Source organism: Schistocerca serialis, chromosome 2 (genome assembly GCF_023864345.2).
Source record: "Schistocerca serialis cubense isolate TAMUIC-IGC-003099 chromosome 2, iqSchSeri2.2, whole genome shotgun sequence".
Classification (NCBI taxonomy): domain Eukaryota; kingdom Metazoa; phylum Arthropoda; class Insecta; order Orthoptera; family Acrididae; genus Schistocerca; species Schistocerca serialis.
Genome location: NC_064639.1, coordinates 416,235,406 through 416,260,249, shown reverse-complemented (window position 1 = coordinate 416,260,249; position 24,844 = coordinate 416,235,406). Strand labels below are relative to the sequence as shown.

The 24,844-nt window shown below is 46.2% G+C and overlaps 1 protein-coding gene across 1 annotated transcript in view; it reads right to left on the bottom strand.

The window, feature by feature from the left end:
- Positions 1–24,144, bottom strand: part of LOC126457265 (protein takeout-like) — a 196,889-nt gene extending 172,745 nt beyond the window's left edge. The window contains exon 1 of the mRNA XM_050093428.1: positions 24,032–24,144. Coding sequence (XP_049949385.1) covers positions 24,032–24,104 — 73 coding nt within the window. The 5' untranslated portion in view covers positions 24,105–24,144. The remainder of the gene's footprint in view (positions 1–24,031) is intronic.
- Positions 24,145–24,844: the final 700 nt, after the last annotated feature.

The window sequence follows — 24,844 nt, the reverse complement described above, 5'->3', positions numbered from 1 at the left end:
TCAATCCATCCTAGGCATGTTTGATAGTGTTCATGTCTGGAGAACATGCTGATCACTCTAATCGAGCGATGTCGTTATCCTGAAGGAAGTCATTCACAAGATGTGCACGATAGGGGCGCGAATTGTCGTCCATGAAGACGAATGCATCGCCAATATGCTGCCGATATGGTTGCACTATCGGTCGGACGATGGCATGTATCGTACAGCCATTACGGCGCCTTCCATGACCACCAGCGGCGCACGCCGGCCCAACACAAAGTCACCCCAAAACAGCAGGGAACCTCCGCCTTGCTGCACTCGCTGGACAGTGTGTCTAAGGCTTTCAGCCTGACAGGCTTGCCTCCAGACCGGGTTGCCTCCAAAGACGTCTCCGACGATTGTCTGGTTGAAGGTATATGCGACACTCGTCGGTGAAGAGAACGTGATGCCAATCCTGAGCGGTCCATTTGCATGTTGTTGGGCCCATCTGTACCGCGCTGCATGGTGTCGTCGTTGCAAAGATGGACCTCGCCATGGACGTCGGGACTGAAGTTGCGCATCATGCAGGTTATTGCGCACAGTTTGAGTCGTAACATGACATCCTGTGGCTGCACAAACTCATTGTTCAACCTGGTGGCGTTGTTGTCAGGGTTTCTCCGAGCCATAATTCGTAGGTAGCGGTCATCCACTGCAGTAGTAGCCCTTGGGCGGCATGAGCGAGACATGTCATCGACAGTTCCTGTCTCTCTGCATCCCCTCCATGTCCGAACAACATCAGTTTGGTTCACTCCGAGACGCCTGGTCACTTTCCTTGTTGCGAGCCCTTCCTGGCACAAAGTAACAATGCGGACGCGATCGAACCGCGGTATTGACCGTCTAGGCATGGTTGAACGATAGACAACACGAGCCATGTATCTCCTTCGTGGTGAAATGACTTGAACTGGTCGGCTGTAGGACCCCCTCCGTCTAATATGAGCTGCTCGTGCATGGTTGTTTACATCTTTTGGCGGGTTTAGTGACATCTCTGAACAGTCAAAGAGACTGTGTCTGTGATACAATATCCAAAGTCACCGTGTGTCTTCAGGAGTTGAGAACCGGGGCAATGCAAAACTTTTTTTGATGTGTGTATTAAAACTTGTGTCCACAATGAGGACATCAGAAACGCTGCAATTGCTTAGAAGAGGAAAAAGAAAAAAAAATGGGTTAGTTATGGACAGAGCGCGCCGTAAAAAGGCAATTTCAATAGACGAAAGCCACAAAGGCCGTGCCTGAGACTTTTCGAAACAAAGTTTCGAAATTTCCTAATTGTTATTCGTGGCGGCCTCAAAACTACTTAATGTATTCATAAGGAACCTCAGCAATGCAAACGGTTGTGAAAGTTTCTCACTTGGTTGTATTGCCCAGCTGACGGAGCCTTTGGTGTACCAACCCTTTGTTTCGAGATGACATCGTTCCCACAGAGGCGCCGGCGCAATCAGTGTGCTGGTGGCGGCAGTATATCTTCCGCAGCTTGCGTCGCCTTGAAGACACGGCAAGGTCGACCGTGTGGTCACGGGCAGCGGAGACGCATACGTATGGCCGTCTCACCCGGAAATGGCACCTGCGCAACCAGCAGCCGCTAAGGCAGCGGCCGCCGCCGGCGTCGCTCGCCGTCAACGCCCCAACGCTGGGTACTGGGAGTAACTCAAGGGGGCTACCGAGGCGGGCTATTTGAAAAGAAGTGTCGCGTATTCCGACAGGAGGTAATAACGGCAAAAACTAGACGAAAAGTTCTTTCAAATGTCCGAAAACCGATGCCTGTTGAGAACAGGCAGTTTTACTTGTGACTGGCGAAGCAGGATTCACAACTGATGGCGCAGTAAATTACAACAATACGCACGAGTGAACAGATGCAAATCCTTGAATAACTGTGGAGATGATGCATCAATATAAGGCCAGGAACTGTCGGTGACGGACTCACAGCACCATAGACTTTACCAAACAGATTAGCAGGTGCTGTTATCAAGCATTTCTGGGCGATTAATTTCGAGTGGTAATGGAAAACGTTAGCCTCGCAGAAGGACAATGACTGTGGTTTACGCGAGTTGGGACACAACCCCATTTTCTACGGACCGTGGAACAGTACCACACCCCAATGTTTCCTGGTTGACTGACTGGTCGAGAGAATCTTGTAGTTTGGTTTCCCTGGACCTGAGTCCGTTACTTTCCTGCCTGTGTTAGCATTTAGTTGCACTGGTATATGCCCAACCTAGCGCTAATGTGCAGACGTTACAAGAGCGTGTGAGTAGTGCATGTGACGCAGTCCGAATGAATCCAGGTGCATCGGAAAAAGGGCGTCATTCACTGCGAAGAGGGACTAATGCATGGTAACCACTTTCAACACTCGTTATATGGCTACTTCTACGCAGCAGGCTGATGGGAACAAGAGGACAGGTTGGCCAATATCTCAACAGATATTGGTTTCCAAACGTATTTTTATGGGAACTATTCTTCTAGTTTTGACCAGTACTATATCCTACAGCAATATGTGTCTCTTTCTTTTCAAACACCTCACTATTATTATTATTCAAGTTTGGCCCTACTAGATTACTGGTCAAATGGCATTTTCAGAGTCTTGTTTTCGCTTTTCTTTGTGCTCATACTAGTTTCATTCTCTCAGTATGGGTATATTGGACCAAGTCGTTTGGGTCTTCTTGGTATTTTCTGATTCCTTCAGTTCTTCTCTTCCGGCTCAGATCCATTTTACACGGAGGTGACAAAAGTCATCGGAGAGCGGAATGCACATATACAGATGACAGTAGTATCGCTTACACAAGGTACACAAGGGCAATGCATTCGTGCAGCTGCAATTTGTACTCAGGTAATTCATGTGAAAATGTTTCCGACGTGATTATGGCCGCACGACGCAAATTAACGGACTTTGAACGCGGAATGGTAGTTGGAGCTAGAGGCATGGGACATTCCATTTCGGGAATCGTTAGGTAATTCGATCTTCCGAGGTCCACAGTGTCAAGAGTGCATTGTCTCTCACCACGGACAATGCAGTGGCCGATGGCCTTCACTTAAGAACAGAGGGCAGTGCTAAGAGACAAGCAACATTGCGAGAAATAACCATAGAAATTAATGTGGAACGTACGACGAGCGTATCCGTTAGGACGGTGCGGCGAAATTTGGCGTTAATGGGCTGTAGCAGCAGAAAACAGACTCGAGTGCCATTCGTAACAGTACGACATCGCCTGCAACGTCTCTCCCGTCCAGTGACTGTATCGGTTGTACCCTAGGTGATTCGAAAACTGTGGCCTGGTCAGATGAGTCCCGAATTCAGTTGGTAAGAGCGGTTGGTAGGGTTCGAGTGCGACGCAGATCCCATGAAGACTTGGACTCAAGTTGTCAACAAGGCACTTTGCATGCTGTTGATGGATCCATAATGGTGGCTGTGTTTAAGTGGAATGGACTGGTTCCTCTTGTCCAACGGAACCGATCATTGTCTGGGAATGTTTATGTTCGGCTACATGGAGACCATTTACCACTATTAACAGACTTCGTGTCCCTTAACAACGTTGGAATTTTTACGGATGACAGTGCGCCACGTCACCGGGCAAAAATGTTCAAGATTTGTCTGAATGATATTTTGGACCATTAGAGCGAATTATATGCCCAACCAAGTCGACCGGCGACAATCCCATCGAAAATGTATGGGACATATCGAGAGATCAGATCATGCACAAAATCCTGCACCTAGCAATTATGAACGATTATATAGGCAGTATGGGTGAATATTTCTGCAGGGGCTTCCAAAGACATGTTGCATCCCTGCTACGTCGAATTGCTGCACTACAACGGGCGAAAGGCTGTCCGACACGATGCTAATGCGTATCCCATGACTTTTGTCACCTCAGTGTCATGTTTCAGTCGTAGCTTTACGGCTGCTTCCGTAGAATTCAGTCTGTCTAGTTAATCTGGTTGGCTGCATTCTTTCAATGTGCTCGTAGAACTTGAGTCTAAATTTCTTCATATCAGGAGAAATATTGGCACAGTTTTCACTTCCTTCATTTGCTCTTAGTATGTATGTTCCTTCTTCAATACATCAACATAAAATTCTCCTAATTATTTTTTGTTTTCTATTTTGGATTCCTTCATTATCTCTCTTTCTGTTAAAAATGAGTGTTTCAACCCCATAAATACGCTCTGGTTTCATTAATGTGCTGTACTGTCTCAGTCTGATGTATTATGAGAAGCATTTTTGTATGGCTTGAAAGCCATTTGTTAGAAAATGCCTTTTATACTATTCATATTCGCGCGAGTTGCTAGCGAGTTGCAGAGATTCTCTGAGCACTGTTTTCATTTGTTATGGAAGTCACAACCTCTGGCTGCATGACGAAAGCTTATCTACAAGTGGCACTTTGGAGCGGTACGTTAGTGACCAATGCGGGAACGGAACGGCTGAGATTTCAGGTACCGTGCCCGCTGGACGGAGAGACAAGGCATACTTGTTTTTCCGTCGATTGCTTGGGTATGCGTGGACGCTGCCTGCAACTTTCAAGGTTCTATTGGTTCAAACTCAACGACTTCACCTAATGTTAATTTTGACCATGTTTGTGTTATATCCCATGTTTACCATTAAGAACATTATATACGTTCTCACTTTTTTCTTCTCACTTTCTTCTCCAGACACCACTTTTATGCGGCTTAGGACTGTTGCTTTGCAGCGAAGACCTTAGGGAATCACATTGTATTTTTATCGCCTAACATGATGCCGCTTCTTGGACACGTCAGGCAGTTAGTGGTGCCTTGAGAAATTCTATTAATGAAGCAGATCACGTGTTGTAAAGAAAGGCCACACGCCTCACGCACGCGAATGCTGTCCCCACACGGAAGAACTTGCCATAAAGCAATGCAACGCACAGAATCGAGAATCATTCCAGCAGCAGCATGCTAATTGCCAGTGATGCAGCCGTGCCGTATGACTCAGTGTGACGAAGAGGTCCGTCGACACGGCACTGATCCTTCTGAGATCTCGATATTGACTGTGATGTCGCTCCTTTTTGTTTTGTTTTAATATGGCAGCCTTAAATGCATTCCCATTTCAAAATTAGGCACCGGTGAAAATTGTTGATAACCAAAATGTGATCATCAAGAAACATACCTGTGGCGGTTAGCTTCTAGTGATTACTACTCTGTGCACGTATGTGCTGAAGACATCCACGGTGCTGTAAGAAGTGAAAAATAGGCCTTCGTGAATCGTATTCTATCTTCTAACGAAAAGGAACGTCATCATTCTAGAAGGAGAGAACCTACGTCACGGTATTTTAAGGAGCTAGATCGTTTGATTCTATTAGTATCAGACAGGGTGGAATGACAGAACCTTGAACGAGTGACTACACGAACAGTAAATTTAAGTCAGAGCCTTGGAGCGTGATGTAGACTACCATTCTGCCAAACAACGTGAACTACGACTTACAGAAGAGCACCGCTATTCATTCGTGTGAGAGCCACAGGTCGAACTGTTCCTAAACGGACCGTGAATTAAAAGATCTGTCCTTTTACCATCTACTATCCCCAAGACGAATAAGCATCTCCATTTGAATTAAATGTGAACGATATCATCTAAAGATATAATTTGTCACTGTCACTCATTGCAGATTAGAATAAATGGCTGCGTTACTCGTGGTGTTAACAGCTGCTGTAGTAACATTGTGTCCAGGAAGGTGACATCGTTAGGAAGTAGAGAGGATTGGAACTGGTGCAAGATCTCTGAACGGCGATCAATCACGAAAGGAAGCCAACACCGCTTAAGTACGTAAGAGAGTTCGTACCGAGTGATTAATCGGAGAAGGAACGACCGCACGAACCTAGCCGTCGGGAAGACGAATGCTGGAGTGGGATTTATTGGAAGAATCCTAAGGAAGGGTACACGCGATCAAAAGAGATCGCTTACTAAGATCCTGTTCAATTAATTTCTCAACATTCTAGACATTGCTGGAGCATTTGCGAAGATGGATCAACGAAAGGCATACTAAACATTCCAAGGAGAACTGAGCGCTCCCTGAAGAGTTCCTTTAATTAAGAGCATGGAAATGGTCTACAAATTGCAATGAGAAGAGCCTTGCAAAAGTTCGAGAGTTCACTTACCAAAAAAAGTCAAGCAACACTTTCAGTCCTCCATAGGGCACCTCGAATAATGACTAGGACAGTGAAACTACACAAATCTAGTCTCGAACAGAGGACTGAGAACGTCTTCCAGTGTGCCATTCGTGGATGGAGTTGGAAGGGGGAAAGAAAATTAGCTCAATCCGTAACCGCCTCCGCGCACTATACTGCGGTTCGCGGAGTGCAGTTATTAATGTCGTACTCTTATGAAGTTACTGTAGATGTAGCAAGCAGTACGAGCTTGGTGCTCAAATTGTGTGACGTACTAGTGCCGTGACGTAAATTTTTTAGTAGTGAGCATATCTGTCGAAGAAATTCTGCCTGTTTCTTTGTTTTTTATTCCTCTATTTTATCATAGTTCTGATATTATTTTTCTAATATCATTATGAAGAAAACATTAGAGATGATACAATGGAAAGTATCTTTTCGTATGCACTACATGGTATTGTGCAGGAAATGGGTGTGTGTACGTATGAGTAGATGCAGATGCACATATACACGTAAATATTTATAGTTAATGTTGGTGATGTAGGGACAAGTGAAGTGTGAGAGGGTTACGTATGTCTAGATACAGGCAGATGTAGTTTCCCAGACCACAGGTTCATCGTAGAATGTAAACTGGTACAATAATCGTTAGTTACCTGCCCTACGTATTAGGATTTTCATTTTGCGTTTATATGAGGCTAACAGGACACATGAGTCTCTTTCGTTGCACTTCTGCAATAACACTAAAAATCCATCGTGGTATAAATAAGCTCCCACTGCAGAAACACTACAGCGCCGCACATCCAAAACATGGTTCCCCAACATTTATTTCATCAGTGCATACCAACAGCAATACATAATGAATAAATCATGAACAGGCAATACCACACATCTCCCTCTAGGATCTTACCATAGGAGCAATATTATGTCTGGTAGGTCACCACAGTTAGCGAGAACTTGGGCTCTCTTTCTTTACTGATGCTTATTATTTCCCTGATTGACGGTTACGAAAGGAAGGAGGGAGATTAAAGTTTACTGTCTCATCACCATGTAACTGAAGTTATATAAGAAGCGAAGCAGCCTAAGATCGAGTAGATTGGGGGTAGTAACAGGGAGTGGGAGCAAATGCAGCACTCGCCTGAAGTTGTGCATGGAAACTACACTACTGGCCATTAAAATTGCTACATCACGAAGATGTCGTGCTACAGACGCGAAATTTAACCGATATGAAGAAGATGCTGTGTTATGCAAATGATTGGCTTTTCGGAGCATTCACACAAGGTTGGCGCCGGTGGCGGCACCTACAACGTGCTGACATGAGGAAAGTTTCCAACCGATTTCTCATACACAAACAGCAGTAGCCTGTTAATACGTTGTCTCGTGTAAGGAGCAGAAATGCAGAAATGCGAATTTCATAAAGGTCGGATTGTAGCCTATCGCGATTGCGGTTTATCGTATCGCGACATTGCTGCTCGCGTTGGTCGAGACCCAATGGCTGTTAGCAGAATATGGAATCGGTGCGTTCAGGAGGGTAATACGGAACGCCGTTCTGGATCCCAACGGCCTCGTATCACTAGCAGTCGAGATGACAGGCATCCGCATGACTGTAACGGATCGTGCAGCCACGTCTCGATCCCTGAGTCAACATATGGGGACGTTTGCAAGACAACAACCATCTGCAAGAACAGTTCGACGACGTTTGCAGCAGCATGTACTATCAGCTCTGAGACCATGGCTGCGGTTACCCTTGACGCTGCATCACAGACAGGAGCGCCTGCGATGGTGTACTCAACGACGAACCTGGGTGCACCAATGCCAAAACGTCATTTTTTCGGATGAATCCAGGTTCTTTTTACAGCATCATGATGGTCGCATCCGCGTTCGACGACATCGCGGTGAACGCACATTGGAAGCGTGTATCCGTCATCGCCATACTGGCGTATCACCCGGCGTGATGGTATGGGGTGCCATTCGTTACACGCCTCGGTCACCTCTTGTTCGCATTGACGGCACTTTGAACAGTGGACGTTACATTTCAGATGTGTTACGACCCGTGGCTCTACCCTTAATTCGATCCCTGCGAAACCCTACATTTCAGCAGGATAATGCACGACTGCATGTTGCAGGTCGTGTACGGGCCTTTCTGGATACATAAAATCTTCGACTGCTGCGCTGGCCAGGACTTTCTCCAGATGTCTCACCAATTGAAAACGTCTGGTCAATGGTGGCCGAGCAACTGGCTCGTCACAATACGCCAGTCACTACTTTTGATGAACTGTGGTATCGTGTTGAAGCCGCATGGGCAGCTGTACCTGTACACGCCATCCGAGCTCTGTTTGACTCAATGCCCAGGCGTATCAAGGCCGTTATTACGGCCAGAGGTGGTTGTTCTGCGTACTGATTTCTCAGGATCTATGCACCCAAACTGCGTGAAAATGTAATCACATGTCAGTTCTAGTATAATATATTTGGCCAATGAATACCCTTTTATCATCTGCATTTCTTCTTGGTGTAGCAATTTTAATGGCCAGTAGTGTACATAGCCGCGCGGGATTAGCCGAGCGTTCTGAGGCGCTGCAGTCAGGGACTGTGTGGCTGATCCCGGCGGAGGTTCGAGTCCTCCCTCGGGCATGGGTGTGTGTGTTTGTCCTTATGATAATTTAGGTTAAGTAGTGTGTAATCTTAGACTGATGACCTTAGCAGTTAAGTCCCATAATATTTCAGACACATTTGAACACTTTTGTGTACTGTACATAAGCGACTTACACCGTTTAGTTTTGTGCGGTAGTGTTAATTATAAACATCGTGCTATTAGTTACAAAGCATCCACTATATATGACAGCAGTTTAATGGTTCCTCGGTATTGCTTGTGATGTTATGCGCGTACGCGATTAGCAATACTGCTGACAACCATATCATAAGGTCTTTGCCTCTTGGACAGGAGTCTTTATGTTGGCACCACGTTGGTGATACCGTACTTTAGATTATGTTTCGACGCTGTGTGGTGATTTTGCATCAGTAAGAAAAGTCATTCGATAAAGAAATGACTAATAATTTCATGACGAATGTGTTCAATCCTGCACGTGCCCAGAAGGAAAACAGAAAGAAACGAACATGAAGCTGATTTTTATAGTAGTCAATGCTGAGGCAACTGCACCTTTTTTTTCCTTTTAACCGTCTTCCAGTCATGCTACTTCACACTACTCAACTTGTAGACATTCATTTTCCCTCAGCCGACGCTCCTGCGCCAGGTGGGTTAAGTGCGACTGCAGTTCGTCTTAAACTGTGGATCTTCTGTAACTGCTTACACGAGCTGTATCTTATGTCGTAATCTCAAATAGCATCATACCGCGTAAAGTAATGAGATCTCTAAACCAACCATCGAATGGAGGTCAGCTTCTATTTTCTTCGCCTGAATGATAGTTCTGTATCCGAATTATAGTTAAGAGAAAGTAGTTTTGATAAATTGCTACTAAATGCAGTACATCTCCAGCAAGTCTCGAAAGTACTTGAACATAATTTAGGTTTTCTGTATCTCAGCCGCGCGGGGTAGCCGTGCGGTCTCGGGCGCCTTGTCGCGGCCCATGCTGCTCTCCCCGTCGGAAGTTCGAGTCCTTCCTCGGGTATGGTGCGTGTGTTGTCTTTAGCGTAAGTTCGTTTAAGTTAAATTAAGTTGTGCGTAAGCTTAGTGACCGATGACCTCAGCAGTATGGTCCCATATGACCTTACTACAAATTTCCAAAATTTTCCTGTACCTCAGATACTATTAGGAGCAAATATAGTACTATAAGAACATAAACAGATCGCCAAACATAAGTCGCTGTTTAAAAGATTCAGTGATGGATGTGGTAAAGGCAGTGAACCCGCATTCGGGGATAGTTGGGTTCAAATCCCTGCCTACCTATCCACATATGTGGTTCACCTAAACCTCTAAAAGCAAATGTCTTGCCGATTACTTGGAATAGGATACGACCTACTTTCATTCCAATTTTCATCCATTCGTAATTTGTGTTCCGTCTCTAAAGACTTACTTCTTTTTTCAGACTGATAATAGCCCACGAGTCGCTACGTATTCGCAATTAGGTTCTCTAGTGATCCAGGAATTATTTATGTTATTATAGATGCAATCACGAACCGCAAATGGTTATTAATCAGGATATTAATTTAGGTCAACGTCAAACACCTTCAGACATGAGCACATGCAGTATAGAAGACACTTTGTGTCATTGCGCATTTGGATCGTACAGTTCTTTAGTTAGCCACAGTAGATTTGTCAAAAAATTACAGATTTTGGGTACCACGGACATCATTATGCCATACAAATTGACACTGTAAGGGAACGAAAAATACTATTGGCTAATCCTGTACCATAAAAGTAAGCAATGACATGAATTGTGTAATATACTGCTTTTATTGAGGTCTGAAGAGAATCATCGTTGACCGAAATTAATAACCCGATTAACAAACATTTGCAGTCAGTCATTGGTTTTCTAATAAATGATAACAGCCTCTTCTCTAATCAAGCATTCTTATGAAGTTACATGCTAAGGGTATACATCCCAATCAACGCCTTTAGCTATCATTAAAATTAAGCTGGAAACCACGCGACAGAGCGATTTAAGACGGAAACGAGAAGGTATAGATGAAGAATGAGCACGAAGTATATGAAAACAGCTACAGTACACATTTATTTTGTCCCCCACTGAAGTTTTCATGTGCGTGTAACGTATGACGAAGTCAATCTTTCTGTTGTTTCTCTACTTCGGAATTCTCTCTTGCAAACTTACTGAAAAAAATCCGTGAGTTTGTAATATTATATTCTGTGGCGTGAATCAGTTTCATTATCTACCAGAAATATATTCGCTAATCAAATGAATATGAAAACCGGTTGCTTTAGATCTTCGACTGGTCGACAATCAACACGTGACTTTACGTATCAAGTACAGGTGCTAACCCATGTCAATGATTACAGTGATGAATAAGTATGGGAATTTGACAGGAAGACGTATTACACTTTCTTCAACACGTCTCTGCTGGCCCATACAAGTATAACTGTTTTCGGTAGCACATTTCCAGAGTAATCGTCTCAGGTGTTTAAAAGTATAAACTAACAAACTGTGGGGAATACAACACATTCTACTCAGGCCACAAGAAGTTGTCAACGGCGAGTGTCCTAACATCCGAAGAACTAAATCAATCAACCGCGCGACCGCTACGGTCGCAGGTTCTAATCCTGCCTCGGGCATGGATGTGTGTGATGTCCTTAGGTTAGTTAGGTTTAAGTAGTTCTAAGTTCTAGGGGGCTGATGACCTCAGATGTTCAGTTCCATAATGCTCAGAGCCATTTGAACCAGCCAACTCCGGCCGGTGTAGCCGTGCGGTTCTAGGCGCTTCAGTCTGGAACCGAGTGACCGCTACGGTCGCAGATTCGAATCCTGCCTCGGGCATGGATGTGTGTGGTGTCCTTAGTTTAGTTAGGTTTAAGTAGTTCTAAGTTCTCGGGGACTGATGACCACAGATGTTAAGTCCCATAGTGCTCAGAGCCATTTGAACCAGCCAACTAAATCAATCGAAACCGTACACAGAGCAGAAACGTCAACAGAATACGTAATATGTCAGGAGGGCAAACGGAGAGAGATATATAGCCGTAAACAAGCAATCGTCTTCGTGTCTGTTATCAGGTCTGGCTTCTAATCTAGCGATCATCCAAGTGCCAAGTAAAGTGAGTCTACAGTCACCTTACCTTCTCGCCTCGAGCCGGCCGTTGTGGCCGAGCGGCTCTAGGCACTTCAGTCCGGAACCACGCTGCTGCTACGGTCGCAGGTTCGAATCCTGCCTCGGGCATGGATGTGTGTGATGTCATTAGGTTAGTTAGGTTTAGGTAGGTCTAAGTCTAGGGGACTGATGACCTCAGATGTTAAGTCACATAGTGCTCAGAGCCATTTGAGCCACTTTTATTTTCTCGCCTCTGTCAGCAGAGGCTGTTTCCAACACGCGGCGGCCGCTGTGACAGGTCGCTGGCTGCCGGCGTAACTGGTTACGCGTCCTTCGCAGGATTATCCGCAAAACGTGTAAATATCGCTTATTCTTTAAACGGAGGAGGTATGCAACGTATTTCGGATAAAGAATATTCAGATTCGACCTGCACTGAATATGCTTTGCAACCACTGTCGCCTATTGGAGGTCGTTTCTCTTGAAAAACATGTAGCTTATTAGTTCAGTAAATTGTTTCACAGAAAATTTCGGTTGTGGTAGAGGTTGTTTCAAAATAATCGCACAATAAATTAATCAGTAATAAGTTAAACGGAGGAAAAAAGGCGAATATGCCCCTGTTTAAAAGACTAACTGAAAAGTGGGGTACCAGCTGCATCATTCTAACTTTCTCAGCACGTTTTAAAATCTTCTCAAAAATTGTGGCATGCAAACATATTCGCACTCTTTTTAACGTGCAACTCACCCCTCACTCCTATAAGCTCCCCTGGGTCTCACTCACTCAGCCACAAGTCGCTCATACCCATCCATCCCCACTTGTCCATTATCACTTACGCATTCAGACCAACTCATCTTCATTATCTCTTTGTGTGTATCTGATTGTCACTGTCTCTTGTCTCACAGCCACAGTCTCCTTAGTTCTGTGCTACTATAGTGTCTTCTCTCAATGTCACTGTCCTCCTCTTGCCCCCTCTTACTGCTGGTATCTCATTCAGTCCTTCCCAGTGCTGCTGTTACTTCGCACGTCACTTCTCTCTGTTCCTTGTTGTCATTGTCATAGACTCTGTCTCTCAATATCAGTGGCTGTCCCCCACTCCCACTTTCTCCTTCTCTTTATTTCTCTCCCACTGGCGCTGTCACCCTCACTCTTTTCCTAGCGCTTTTCTCTCACTATGTTCCACTGCCAACGTGTCTCCCTCTTTCTCTCACAATGCCATTGTCTCCTTCCCCCTTTCTATAACAAATGCACTGCTTAATGTCTTCCAGTATGTATTACTTTTCCATCTCTTTCCCACTACCACTGTCTCCTCTCTCAGAACAAAAAAGCACGAATGTGTTTGCGTGCGGCGGCCGGAGTGGCCGAATGGTTCTAGGCACTTCAGTCTGGAACCGCGCGACCGCTACGGTCGCAGGTTCGAATCCTGCCTCGGGCATGGATGTGTGTGATGTCCTTAGGTTAGTTAGGTTTAAGTAGTTCTAAGTTCTAGGGGACTGATGACCTCAGTTGTTAAGTCCCGTAGTGCTCAGAGCCATTTGAACCAATTTGTTTGCGTGCCAAAATTTATGGGAAAATTTTTGAAGATTGGTAGAGTGACGCAGCTGGTAACTCATTTCTCAGTCAGAATCTTTTAAACAGGAACATTTTCGCCTTTTTTATGCTCCATTTTTCCGCTGGTTCCCTTCTTTTCCCTACTACAGCAGGGCGTGGCACTCATATGAAAATAACTTTATGGGCCACTCAAATTTTGATATTTCACTTATTCAAAATTGAAACTAAGCAAAACTAACTTCGCATTTCGTACCGAATTTCACAGCATAAAAATTTTGCTTGTGCTTCCGTACTGCAACATCGGTTATCTAGAACCCTTCTGATGATAAAGGAGACACTTTTGGGCTTATTACTCCCTGCTTCGTCACTTTTCACCCACGCCATATTTTACGTGCCTATTTTACATGTACAAGCAGGGTAAATTTGAATCTCTGAGTCTCGGAAGCGGTTACAGATATGAAGAAATTTTTCAATGTTGTTCGAGATTGGGCTCTTAGGAATATAGCGTAAGAATTCCAACCATTTGCTGTTCATAGCCATCTTAGAATCCGCGGCTCTGATGTGGTACCCAAAAAGTTTTTCGAGTTCTCTCAGGAATGAAATAAATGGTGACTCCGAAAGCCACTTAAGGCGCACCACAGACCACGTATAATGGAAAAAGAACCAATCCATTTTCTCCGATTGCCTAAGCTGGAGAAAGTGTGAAATACTCAAAGACTGACTCTGTGCTATAGGATAGTAAGTCGGTGCTTCTTCTTGGTGTACAAATAGTCCCTCGCCCCAGGGCTGTCTAAAACACTTGACCCTACCTTTCTAACATTAATAGAACCCGAGATATGAGCCACGGGGAAATTCCGTTTTTATGCTCCGCGGTTTGGAACATAATAGGTAGCACATGCTGTCGCACGCATACCGTCTTGTAAAAAATGGTCACTTCTTTTGATAGCTTATATCCGCAAGCGAGGATAACAGTTGGGAATCGTCGTGACGTGGATTGGGCCTTTTGCAAGTGGGAGACAATCCGTGCAGGATATCCTCATCGTGTCTGACGTTTGATATAGTTGATGCAGGCAGTCCAAGAGAGTCTCAAAACAATTTTAAAATTCGTAGTCTACAATGAAATGGCGGCTCATGTCATCTGGCATTCTGCTTCAGAATTCATTCCGTGTAACCGCTCTGTTTGGGGAGCAAATGAGAGCAGAACGCAGAAACCTGACCACGGATAAACTTAGGCTAGGGAGGAGCTACTACACTGTGCCACCTGTTTAATAACGTGTTGGTCCATTTTTGAATCGCAGTACAGCAGCGACTCTACTTGGCGTGGGCTCGACAAGTCCTTTGTAGGTTTCCCGAGGTATGTGACAACAGATGTCTTCGCTGAGATCGCGCGATTCGCGCAGATTACTGGCCAGTGGTTTGTGTGCTCGGAGCTGGCACCCGACTGTGTCTTAGATGTGTTCCATCGGATTTATATGAGGCGCACTTGGTGGCCAAGACATTGGCGTGAGTTCACTATCGCGCTCCTCAAACCATGGTAGCACACTTCTGGCCTTGTGACACCAACATTTCATCTACTGGAAGATGCCATAGGTATCGGGGAAGACATCTACCATGAAAAGTACAGCTGGTCAGCAGAAATGTTCACGTACTTCTCAGATGTCATGGTGCTTTCGATTACTACCACAGGTCCCTAGAAGCCAACATGAATGTCTCCCATAGCATAATACTATCCCTACCGGCCTGTGTCTGTAGAGTGATGCATGTTTTGAGAAGCGGTTCGCCTGAATAACGGAATATCCGAACATTTCTGTCGACCTGGTGTAACATGAAATCTGATTTATCTGACCAGCCGATACTTTTCCATTGATCGACTGTTCCATCTGGACGATTCCGCGCCCACTGCAAACGTTAAGTTGGGCAGTCAATAATGCAACTTTTTTTTTTTCTTCGCCCGTTTCGGTTGAAAAAGTACAAAAGTTTTTGTGGGACATGGTGGAATATTTCTCCTTCACCCCCATGGTTTCTTGAAGTTCCGATTGGTGATGACGCTATAAGTAGCTTTCACAATGGCATTTGTAACTGATGTACGTTCCGAGTAGAGTGGTGTCATTGAATTGCTTTTGGCGGAAAACGAGAGCACTGCAGATATTCATAGGCGCCTGCAGGATGTCTACGGAGACCTGTCAGTGAACAAAAGCTCAGTGAGCCGTTGGACGAGGCGTCCATCAACATCGAAACAGGATCAAGCAAACCTGTCCGCACATACACTCCTGGAAATTGAAATAAGAAAACCGTGAATTCATTGTCCCAGGAAGGGGAAACTTTATTCACACATTCCTGGGGTCAGATACATCACATGATCACACTGACAGAACCACAGGCACATAGACACAGGCAATAGAGCATGCACAATGTCGGCACTAGTACAGTGTATATCCACCTTTCGCAGCAATGCAGGCTGCTATTCTCCCATGGAGACGATCGTAGAGATGCTGGATGTAGTCCTGTGGAACGGCTTGCCATGCCATTTCCACCTGGCGCCTCAGTTGGACCAGCGTTCGTGCTGGACGTGCAGACCGCGTGAGACGACGCTTCATCCAGTCCCAAACATGCTCAATGGGGGACAGATCCGGAGATCTTGCTGGCCAGGGTAATTGACTTACACCTTCTAGAGCACGTTGGGTGGCACGGGATACACGCGGACGTGCATTGTCCTGTTGGAACAGCAAGTTCCCTTGCCGGTCTAGGAATGGTAGAACGATGGGTTCGATGACGGTTTGGATGTACCGTGCACTATTCAGTGTCCCCTCGACGATCACCAGTGGAGTACGGCCAGTGTAGGAGATCGCTCCCCACACCATGATGCCGGGTGTTGGCCCTGTGTGCCTCGGTCGTATGCAGTCCTGATTGTGGCGCTCACCTGCACGGCGCCAAACACGCATACGACCATCATTGGCACCAAGGCAGAAGCGACTCTCGTCGCTGAAGACGACACGTCTCCATTCGTCCCTCCATTCACGCCTGTCGCGACACCACTGGAGGCGAGCTGCACGATGTTGGGGCGTGAGCGGAAGACGGCCTAACGGTGTGCGGGACCGTAGCCCAGCTTCATGGAGACGGTTGCGAATGGTCCTCGCCGATACCCCAGGAGCAACAGTGTCCCTAATTTGCTGGGAAGTGGCGGTGCGGTCCCCTACGGCACTGCGTAGGATCCTACGGTCTTGGCGTGCATCCGTGCGTCGCTGCGGTCCGGTCCCAGGTCGACGGGCACGTGCACCTTCCGCCGACCACTGGCGACAACATCGATGTACTGTGGAGACCTCACGCCCCACGTGTTGAGCAATTCGGCGGTACGTCCACCCGGCCTCCCGCATGCCCACTATACGCCCTCGCTCAAAGTCCGTCAACTGCACATACGGTTCACGTCCACGCTGTCGCGGCATGCTACCAGTGTTAAAGACTGCGATGGAGCTCCGTATGCCACGGCAAACTGGCTGACACTGACGGCGGCGGTGCACAAATGCTGCGCAGCTAGCGCCATTCGACGGCCAACACCGCGGTTCCTGGTGTGTCCGCTGTGCCGTGCGTGTGATCATTGCTTGTACAGCCCTCTCGCAGTGTCCGGAGCAAGTATGGTGGGTCTGACACACCGGTGTCAATGTGTTCTTTTTTCCATTTCCAGGAGTGTAGTTGTGACTCCTGCAATGTTCGAACGTTCGGACACTCTAATCCGAGGTGATCGACAGACCACAGTAAAACACCTCGCTGCTCAACTCGACGTCTCTGTTGGTAGTACCGACAGACCCGTTCCCCAGTGAAGGTACTCAAAGGTTTGTGACCGCTTTGTTTCCAGAATATCGCAAATGGCAACGAAGGGCCATTTGTGCGAAACTGCATGCTCGTTACGATGCTGATCGTGACAATTTTTTGTCGAGCATCGTCACAGGCGATGAAACATTGGTTCATCACTCCGAACCGGAAACAAAAAGCGAATCCACGGACTGGCGTCAGACCACCTCTCCGGCGAAGAAATGGTCAAAGCCGCAACCTCAGCCGGTAATGTCATGGCGACAATCCTGTGAGAGTCTGAAGGGGTTATTCTGTTTGATGTCCTCCCTCATCCTATCCTCAGGAAACTGAAGAAACGACTTCAGACTGTTCGTCGCAACAAAAATGGAAACGAACTTCTCCTTCCCCTCGATAATGCATGGCCTCACACACCTCTACGCACCAGAACGGAGCCCACAAAACCTCACTGGACGGTTCTTCCTTGTCCAACCTACAGCACGGCTCTCATTCCTTCTGGCTTCCATCTGTTTGATCCAATGAAGGATGCACTCTGCGGGAAGCAGTACGTGGATGATGGGGAAGTTATTGATGCAGCAAGACGTTGGGCTCGAGGTCGACCTGTAGAGTGGTAACATGCGGGAATACAGGCCCTCCCAGTAAGGTGGCGTAAGGCCATCGCATTGAACGGAGATTAAGTTTAAAAATAGGATTTGATAGCCAAAAAAGTGGGAAATAATATGGTGTACTGGAATTATGAATAAACTCAACATGCTCTCAGAAAAACGTGTTGCATCACTTCTTGAGCCGGCCGGAGTGGCCGAGAGGTTGTAGGTGCTACAGTCCGGAACTGCGTGACCGCTACGGTCGCAGGTACGAATCCTGCCTCGGGCATGGCTGTGTGTGATGTCCTTAGGTTAGGTTTAAGTAGTTCTAAGTTCTAGGGGACTGATGACCTCAGAAGTTAAGTCCCATAGTGCTCAGAGCCATTTGCATCACTTGTTGAACTTCTCTCGTAGCTGACGATGTCGTAGGATCAACAGGGGAATACGTAGGGGTGGCCTGCTGCGAAGGTAGACAGTGTGCGCTGAACGCTGTGCTGCGGAACATTTGGGCTCGAAACAGCACCGCAGCCAATCGTCAGACCTGCCACAAATAGATTTCCATCCTTCTTTACAGCGTAGTCACTTTCTGTAATGAATGGTTTATGTCCAGAATCTTGTTGTCTACTGGGCGTTTAACCGTCGTTCAGTCACCTCCAATTGATGACACGAGAACAGCCGAGCTTCACCGTTTTCGAGATGGTTGTTCCCAACAGCCAGATCATAACAATCTGCCCTTTGCCGAAGTCGCTTTTGGTAACGGATTTCTTCATTTGCAACCCGTATCTTCGCTAGAATTGTTCTCCTTTCGTCTGTGCTCTGCTTGTATTCTTACCTTACTGCGTCAAATGACCGCAACGCCGGTGGGCAGTGGTCATAATGTAGTTGGTTCACCAGTGCCTACTTCGGCAGCCTGCCTCTGTGCTCTGAGGCTTGGTTCTTACTGCTGTGCGAGTGTGTGTCGTGCAGACTAATAAAGATTGTCTACACCATATCTGACGAGTAATCTGTGAGGCGAATTTCCATTTCTTCGCTTCGGTACTTCCGCACGTCAAAAATTTTCACAACCTGCAATTTGCTGAGGTGAGTCCATAAACTCGCTGTTTAATAATTTTGCACGCTTCACTCTTGAAAAGTGCATCTATAGAAAGCGAGAGTACTGAATGTATTTGTGAAAACATATCGAATTTTGTCAAACGTAATGTAAGTTGCGCGAAAAAACATCGAAGAAAGAGGACGTCTGCTGGCGGAACCCTCTGACAAGCAGCCTAGTCTCAGCAGCTGAGACCTGTTCAATTGGCTGTGCACACTTACTGTCTGTTCGCCGTAGAGTAACCAGATTAAAAACGGACACGCTGAGAGCTCTGATGACAGCCGTAACACGTAACTAAATATCGGCTCCCTCGCACTGGCCTACTCGAATATAAAACCTGCTCCCGCATGCTCGTAATGCCAGGGTTCTATTTATTACGTCGTGTACTGTGTACCATCGTGCAGTTATCGGCCTCCTTATCTTCTTTCTCTCGGCTGCTCCGTGTTGTGACGCCTAGGGTTAGATGCACTCGTCCATCATGTAGAGCACGAACGTCCGGATTTCCCTCGTCTTTGTAACGTAGAGACTGAGTGAACCACATCTACATAGAAACTTCACGAGTCACCGTCAGGTGAGAGGCGGAGGGTATCATGTACTATTGCTACTAGTAATTTTCTTTCCTGTTCCACTCGCAAACAGAGCGAGGGCAGAACGAGTATCTATATGCCTCCGTAAGAGCCATAATGTCTCGTATCTTACCTTCGTGGTCCTTGCGTGTAGCGATGTTGGTGACGGCAGAATAGTTCGGCAGTTAGCTTGAAATGGAGGTTCTCTAATTTTTCTCACTTGTTTTTCTCGAAAAGAACGTCCCCTTGCCTCCAGAGATTCCCATTTGGGTTCCTGAAGCACCTTAGCAACACTTACGTGTTGTTCGAACCAACCGGTAATAAACTTAGCAGCTCGCCTCTGAATTGCTTCAATGCCTTCCTTTAATCCGACCTGGTACGGATCTCAAACACTCGAACAGTACTCAAGAATAGGTGGCACCAGCGTCCAATATGCTGTCTCTTTTACAGGTGAACCACTATTTCCTAAAACTCTACAGATAAACCGACCATTCGCCTTCCCTACGACAGTTCTCACATGATCGTTCCATCTCATATCGTTTTGCAGCGTTATGCCCAGCTATCTAAACGACTCGAGTGTGTCAAGCAGGACACTTGTAATACTGTATCCGAACGATACAGGTTTGTACTTCCTACTCATCAACATTAACTTACATTTTTCCACATTGCTAATAATCACTTGTACACTGCAGCTTATATTGTTAAAGTTTTCGTCATTGGCCTCATCGTAAAGATCCCTTGACCATAATATGTTTTCTGATTTCCCCTTCCACTACATCTTTACATCCGCCACTCAAAAGAAAATCATTGTATTTGGTTGTTTTACCGGCCAGAACTTTACACTGCTGGCCGTTGAAACTCCAACGCCAGGAAAGACACGGAATGGCAAAGTTTTAAACATGGCTGCTTTTTTCAGTGACCGTTTATAAATTAAAATTTAAACAAATGAGCCCTCGGTCACAATTTTTAGTCTTATTAACCAGGTTTAAACACTTCTAAGAGTGCCTTCATCTGAATTTAAACGCTTAAAGTCCCTAAAGCCCTTTTGGCTTGTTATTTATTTTATACGTGAGACGTAAGTACGTCTCTGTCTTATATTGTTAGTCAGTACTTACACCTTTATATAAAAAATGTCTTTTCCCATAAATTTGTGATTACGTTATAGGCCACTTTAAACGTTTAAATTCTAATGAAGGCACTGTTAGAAGTGTTTAAACCTGGTTAATAAGACTAAAAATGTGACCGAGGGCTCGTTTGTTTCAATTTTAAGACATGGAATAACGAAATTTACTTCTTGTGCGCATACAGTACTGTGGGAGGAACTCATGATTAAATTTTTAAGTGATTTGGAGATGTGCTTAGTGCAGTACATAGAGCTGCTACAAGTGGGAGCGACAGCGGCTCTAACGAGGCTGGACATCTAGGCGAGCTGAACTTGTGGCTGGTGGCTACCGAGTAGACGTGACGGTGAAATATAGACGTGTCAGACAATTTTTAAGGTTTTCACGTGTACTGAAGCTAAATTAGTAACGCTAGTTCTAGCATTTGACTGCATTGCACTGTCCAGTCACATTAATGCGACCACAAGTCAGAAGCCTGAATAACTACCTTTCGCAGTGCGGAGCGCTGCGAGACGTGCTGGAAGAGAGTCAGTGAGGTTGCGGAAGGTACCGACAGGGATGTGGAGCCATGCTGACTCCATTGCGGTGGCGAGCTGCGCTAAGTTTCTCGGTCGAGGATCCGTGGCGCGAACAGCCTGATCGAGGCAGTGCCACAGATTCTCGGTTGGGTTTAAATCCGGGGTCTTTGGTGGCCAGGGGAGTACCGTAAATTCAAACTGGTGTTTTTTCGATCCACACATGCTAGCTTTGTGACACATTGCATTGTTCACCTGGTAGATATCATCGTGCCGAGGAAAAACAAACTGCATGTAGGGGTGAACATGGTCCGCAAGTACAGATGCATGCCTGTGTTGATCCACTGAGCCTTCCAGAATGACTAGATCGGCCAAGGACTACCACTAAATAATTTTACATATCAGAACGCGACTTGGACCCTTCCGTCGATTGTTGCAGGGCCGTACACCCCAAAGGCCATCTGTTCGATGGAGCGCAAAATGTGATTCATCTGAAAAGTCCACCTGCAGCCACTCAGAGGTCGTTCAGTTGCATTACTGGCGTACAAATTCCAGTCTTCGTCGCCGATGAACGTTAGTCAGCACGGGTGCATGAATCAGGCGCCTGCTGTGAGGACGCATAAGCAACAATGTTCACTGAACGGTCGTTGGGGAGACACTTCTGGCAGCCCCTTTGTTCATCTGGGCGATCGGTTGCTCAAAAGTTGCACGTCTCTGCTCCCGTACGCATCTCTGCAGCCGTCATTCACCCCTCCAATCTATGGCTCATAATGTACCCCAGTTGCCTCGGTGCCGTTTCTACCCATGGCGGCCCGCGATCTGTTTACAAACTTAGCCGTTTCGGAAATGCTTGAATCTTTGACGCGAAAGTCAATGATCATGTACTTTTGGACGTCAGAAAAATATCTCACGAAACATGCGTCAAACAAAAAAACTACAAGGAACGAAACTTGTCTAGCTTGAAGGGGGAAACCAGATGGCGCTATGGTTGGCCCGCTAGATGGCGCTGCCATAGGTCAAACGGATATCAACTGCGTTTTTTTTTTTTTTTAATAGGAACCACCATTTTTATTACATACTCGTGTAGTACGTAAATAAATATGAATGTTTTAGTTGGATCACTTTTTTCGCTTTGTGATAGATGGCGCTGTAATACTCAGAAACATACGGCACACAATTTTAGACGAACAGTTGCTAACAGGTAGGTTTTTTAAATTACAATACAGAATGTAGGTACGTTTGAACATTTTATTTCGGTTGTTCCAATGTGATACATGTGCCTTTGTGGGGTTATCATTTCTGAGAACACATGCTGTTACAGCGTGATTACCTGTAAATACCACATTAATGCAATAAATGCTCAAAATGATGTCCGTCAACCTCAATGCATTTGGCAATACGTGTAAAGACATTCCTCTCAACAGCGAGTAGTTCGCCTTCCGTAATGTTCGCACATGCATTGAGAATGCGCTGACGCATGTTGTCAGGCGTAGTCGGTGGATTATGATAGCAAATATCCTTCAACTTTCCCCACAGAAAGAAATCCGGGGACGTGAGATCCGGTGAACGTGCGGGCGATGGTATGGTGCTTCGACGACCAGTCCATCTGTCATGAAATATGCTATTCAATACCTCTTCAACCGCAATCGAGCTATGTGCCGGACATTCATCATTTCGGAAGTACATCATCATCCTGTCATGCAGTGAAACATCTTGTAGTAACATCAGTAGAACATTACGTAGGAAATCAGCATACATTGCACCATTCAGACTGCCATCGATAAAATGGGGGCCAATTATCCTTCCTCCCATAGTGCCGCACCGTACATTAACCCGGAAAGGTCGCTGATGTTCCACTTGTCGCAGCCATCGTGGATTTTCCGTTGCGCAATAGTGCAAATAATGCCGGTTTACGTTACCGCTGTTGGTGAAAGACGATTTTTCGCTAAGTAGAACGCGAGCAAAAAATCTGTCACCGTCCCGTAATTTCTCTTTTGGCCAGTGGCAGAACTGTACACGCCGTTCAAAGTCGTCGCCATGGAATTCCATAGAAATATGGTACTGGTGCAATCGATGTTGATGTAGCATTCTCAACACCGACGTTTTTGAGATTCCAGATTCTCGCGCAATTTGTCTGCTACTGATGTGCGGGTTAGTCGCGACAGCAGCTAAAAACGTACTTGGGCATCATCATTTGTTCCAGGTCGTGTTTGACGTTTCACATGTGGCTGAACATTTCCTGTTTCCTTAAATAACGTAACTATGCGGCGAACGGTCCGGACAGTTGGGTGATGTCGTCCAGGATACCGAAGCAAATACCGTCCGCACTGGCGGAATGTTACGTGATACCACGTACTTATACGTTTGTGACTATTACAGCGCCATCTATCACAAAGCGAAAAAAGAAGTCCAACTAAAACATTCATATTTCTTTACGTACTACACGAATATGTCTTAAAAATGGGTGTTCCTGATTTAAAAAAAAAACACGCAGTTGATAGTATGGCAGCGCCATCTAGAGGGCCAACCATAGCGGCATCTGGTTTCCCCCTTTAAGCTAGACGAGTTTCGTTCTTTATAGTTTTTTCGTTTGGTGCTTATTTCGTGAGATATTTGGCGCGGTCACTATCAATGGACCACCCTGTATAATAATTTGTAGGTGTTTCCGTAACTTTTCAGGAGTTATAAAGGCCCTAACGCACTAAGGTGTCGAAAGTTTTGCCCTCTACTTTATTATTTTACTTTCACGTACAAATATTTGGTGTGATACCTTACAACAAGTAGATTCAAAAGGTGTGACCAGTAAGCTTCTCTGAATAACAATGGTTTGGTGAATATTCAGTTTCTTTGAGAGCGCCCACTTAGCCCGTATTCCCCCCGCGCATCTCAGACGTAATATTTCACTTTAATACGTTGCAGTCCACGTCTGTTGTTTAGTAGAGTGACGAATTAGTAAGAGAGGAAGAGGCTTACGCAGCGGCGTCCAGAGTGCAGCTTTGGCGGCTGCGCAGAGCAGCGCGAGTGGGAGCAGGTGTCGGGCGGCCATGGCTGCTCTCTGTGGCTGCGAGGCGGCGGAGGCTGCAGGGGCGACTGCCGGCCCGGCCGCAGCGGCCGCCGCTAAAAGCCGCGGCGCGCCGCGCCGCCCCTCCACACCGGCCAGGGCGCTTTGTGAGGGCCGGCCGGCCCGCGCCCCGCTGCCACGTGCCCGTCTCATCGCATCTCTCAAGGCGCAGCTCATTAAAAACCCAGATGACGGAGGAAGATTAGTCTGTCCAGTCGAGATCGAGGTCATCAGAGACTCGCTGCCGGCCGCTGTGACCGAGCGATTCTAGGCACTTCAGTCCGGAACCGCGATGCTGCTACGATCGCAGGTTCGAATCCTGCCTCGGGCATGGATGTGTGTGATGTCCTTAGGTTAGTTAGGTTTAAGTCGTTCTAAGTCTAGGGGACTGATGACCTCAGATGTTAAGCTTAGAGCCATTTGAACCATTTAGAACTTGAGACATCCCACCTCTGCCAGATGTCACTCAACACTCAATTTTAGTTGGTGGCAGCGGTCTGTGTACTTGCGGTGAGCCTTCCGGGATGGCCGGACGGTTCTAGGCACTACAGTCTGCTACGATCGCAGGTTCGAATCCTGCCTCGGGCATGGATGTTTGTGATGTCCTTAGATTAGTTAGGTTTAAGTAGCTCTAAGTTCTAGGGGACTGATGACCACAGCAGTTAAGTCCCATTGTGCTCAGAGCCATTTGAACTTGCGGTAGTGCATGTCCAGTAACAAACAAG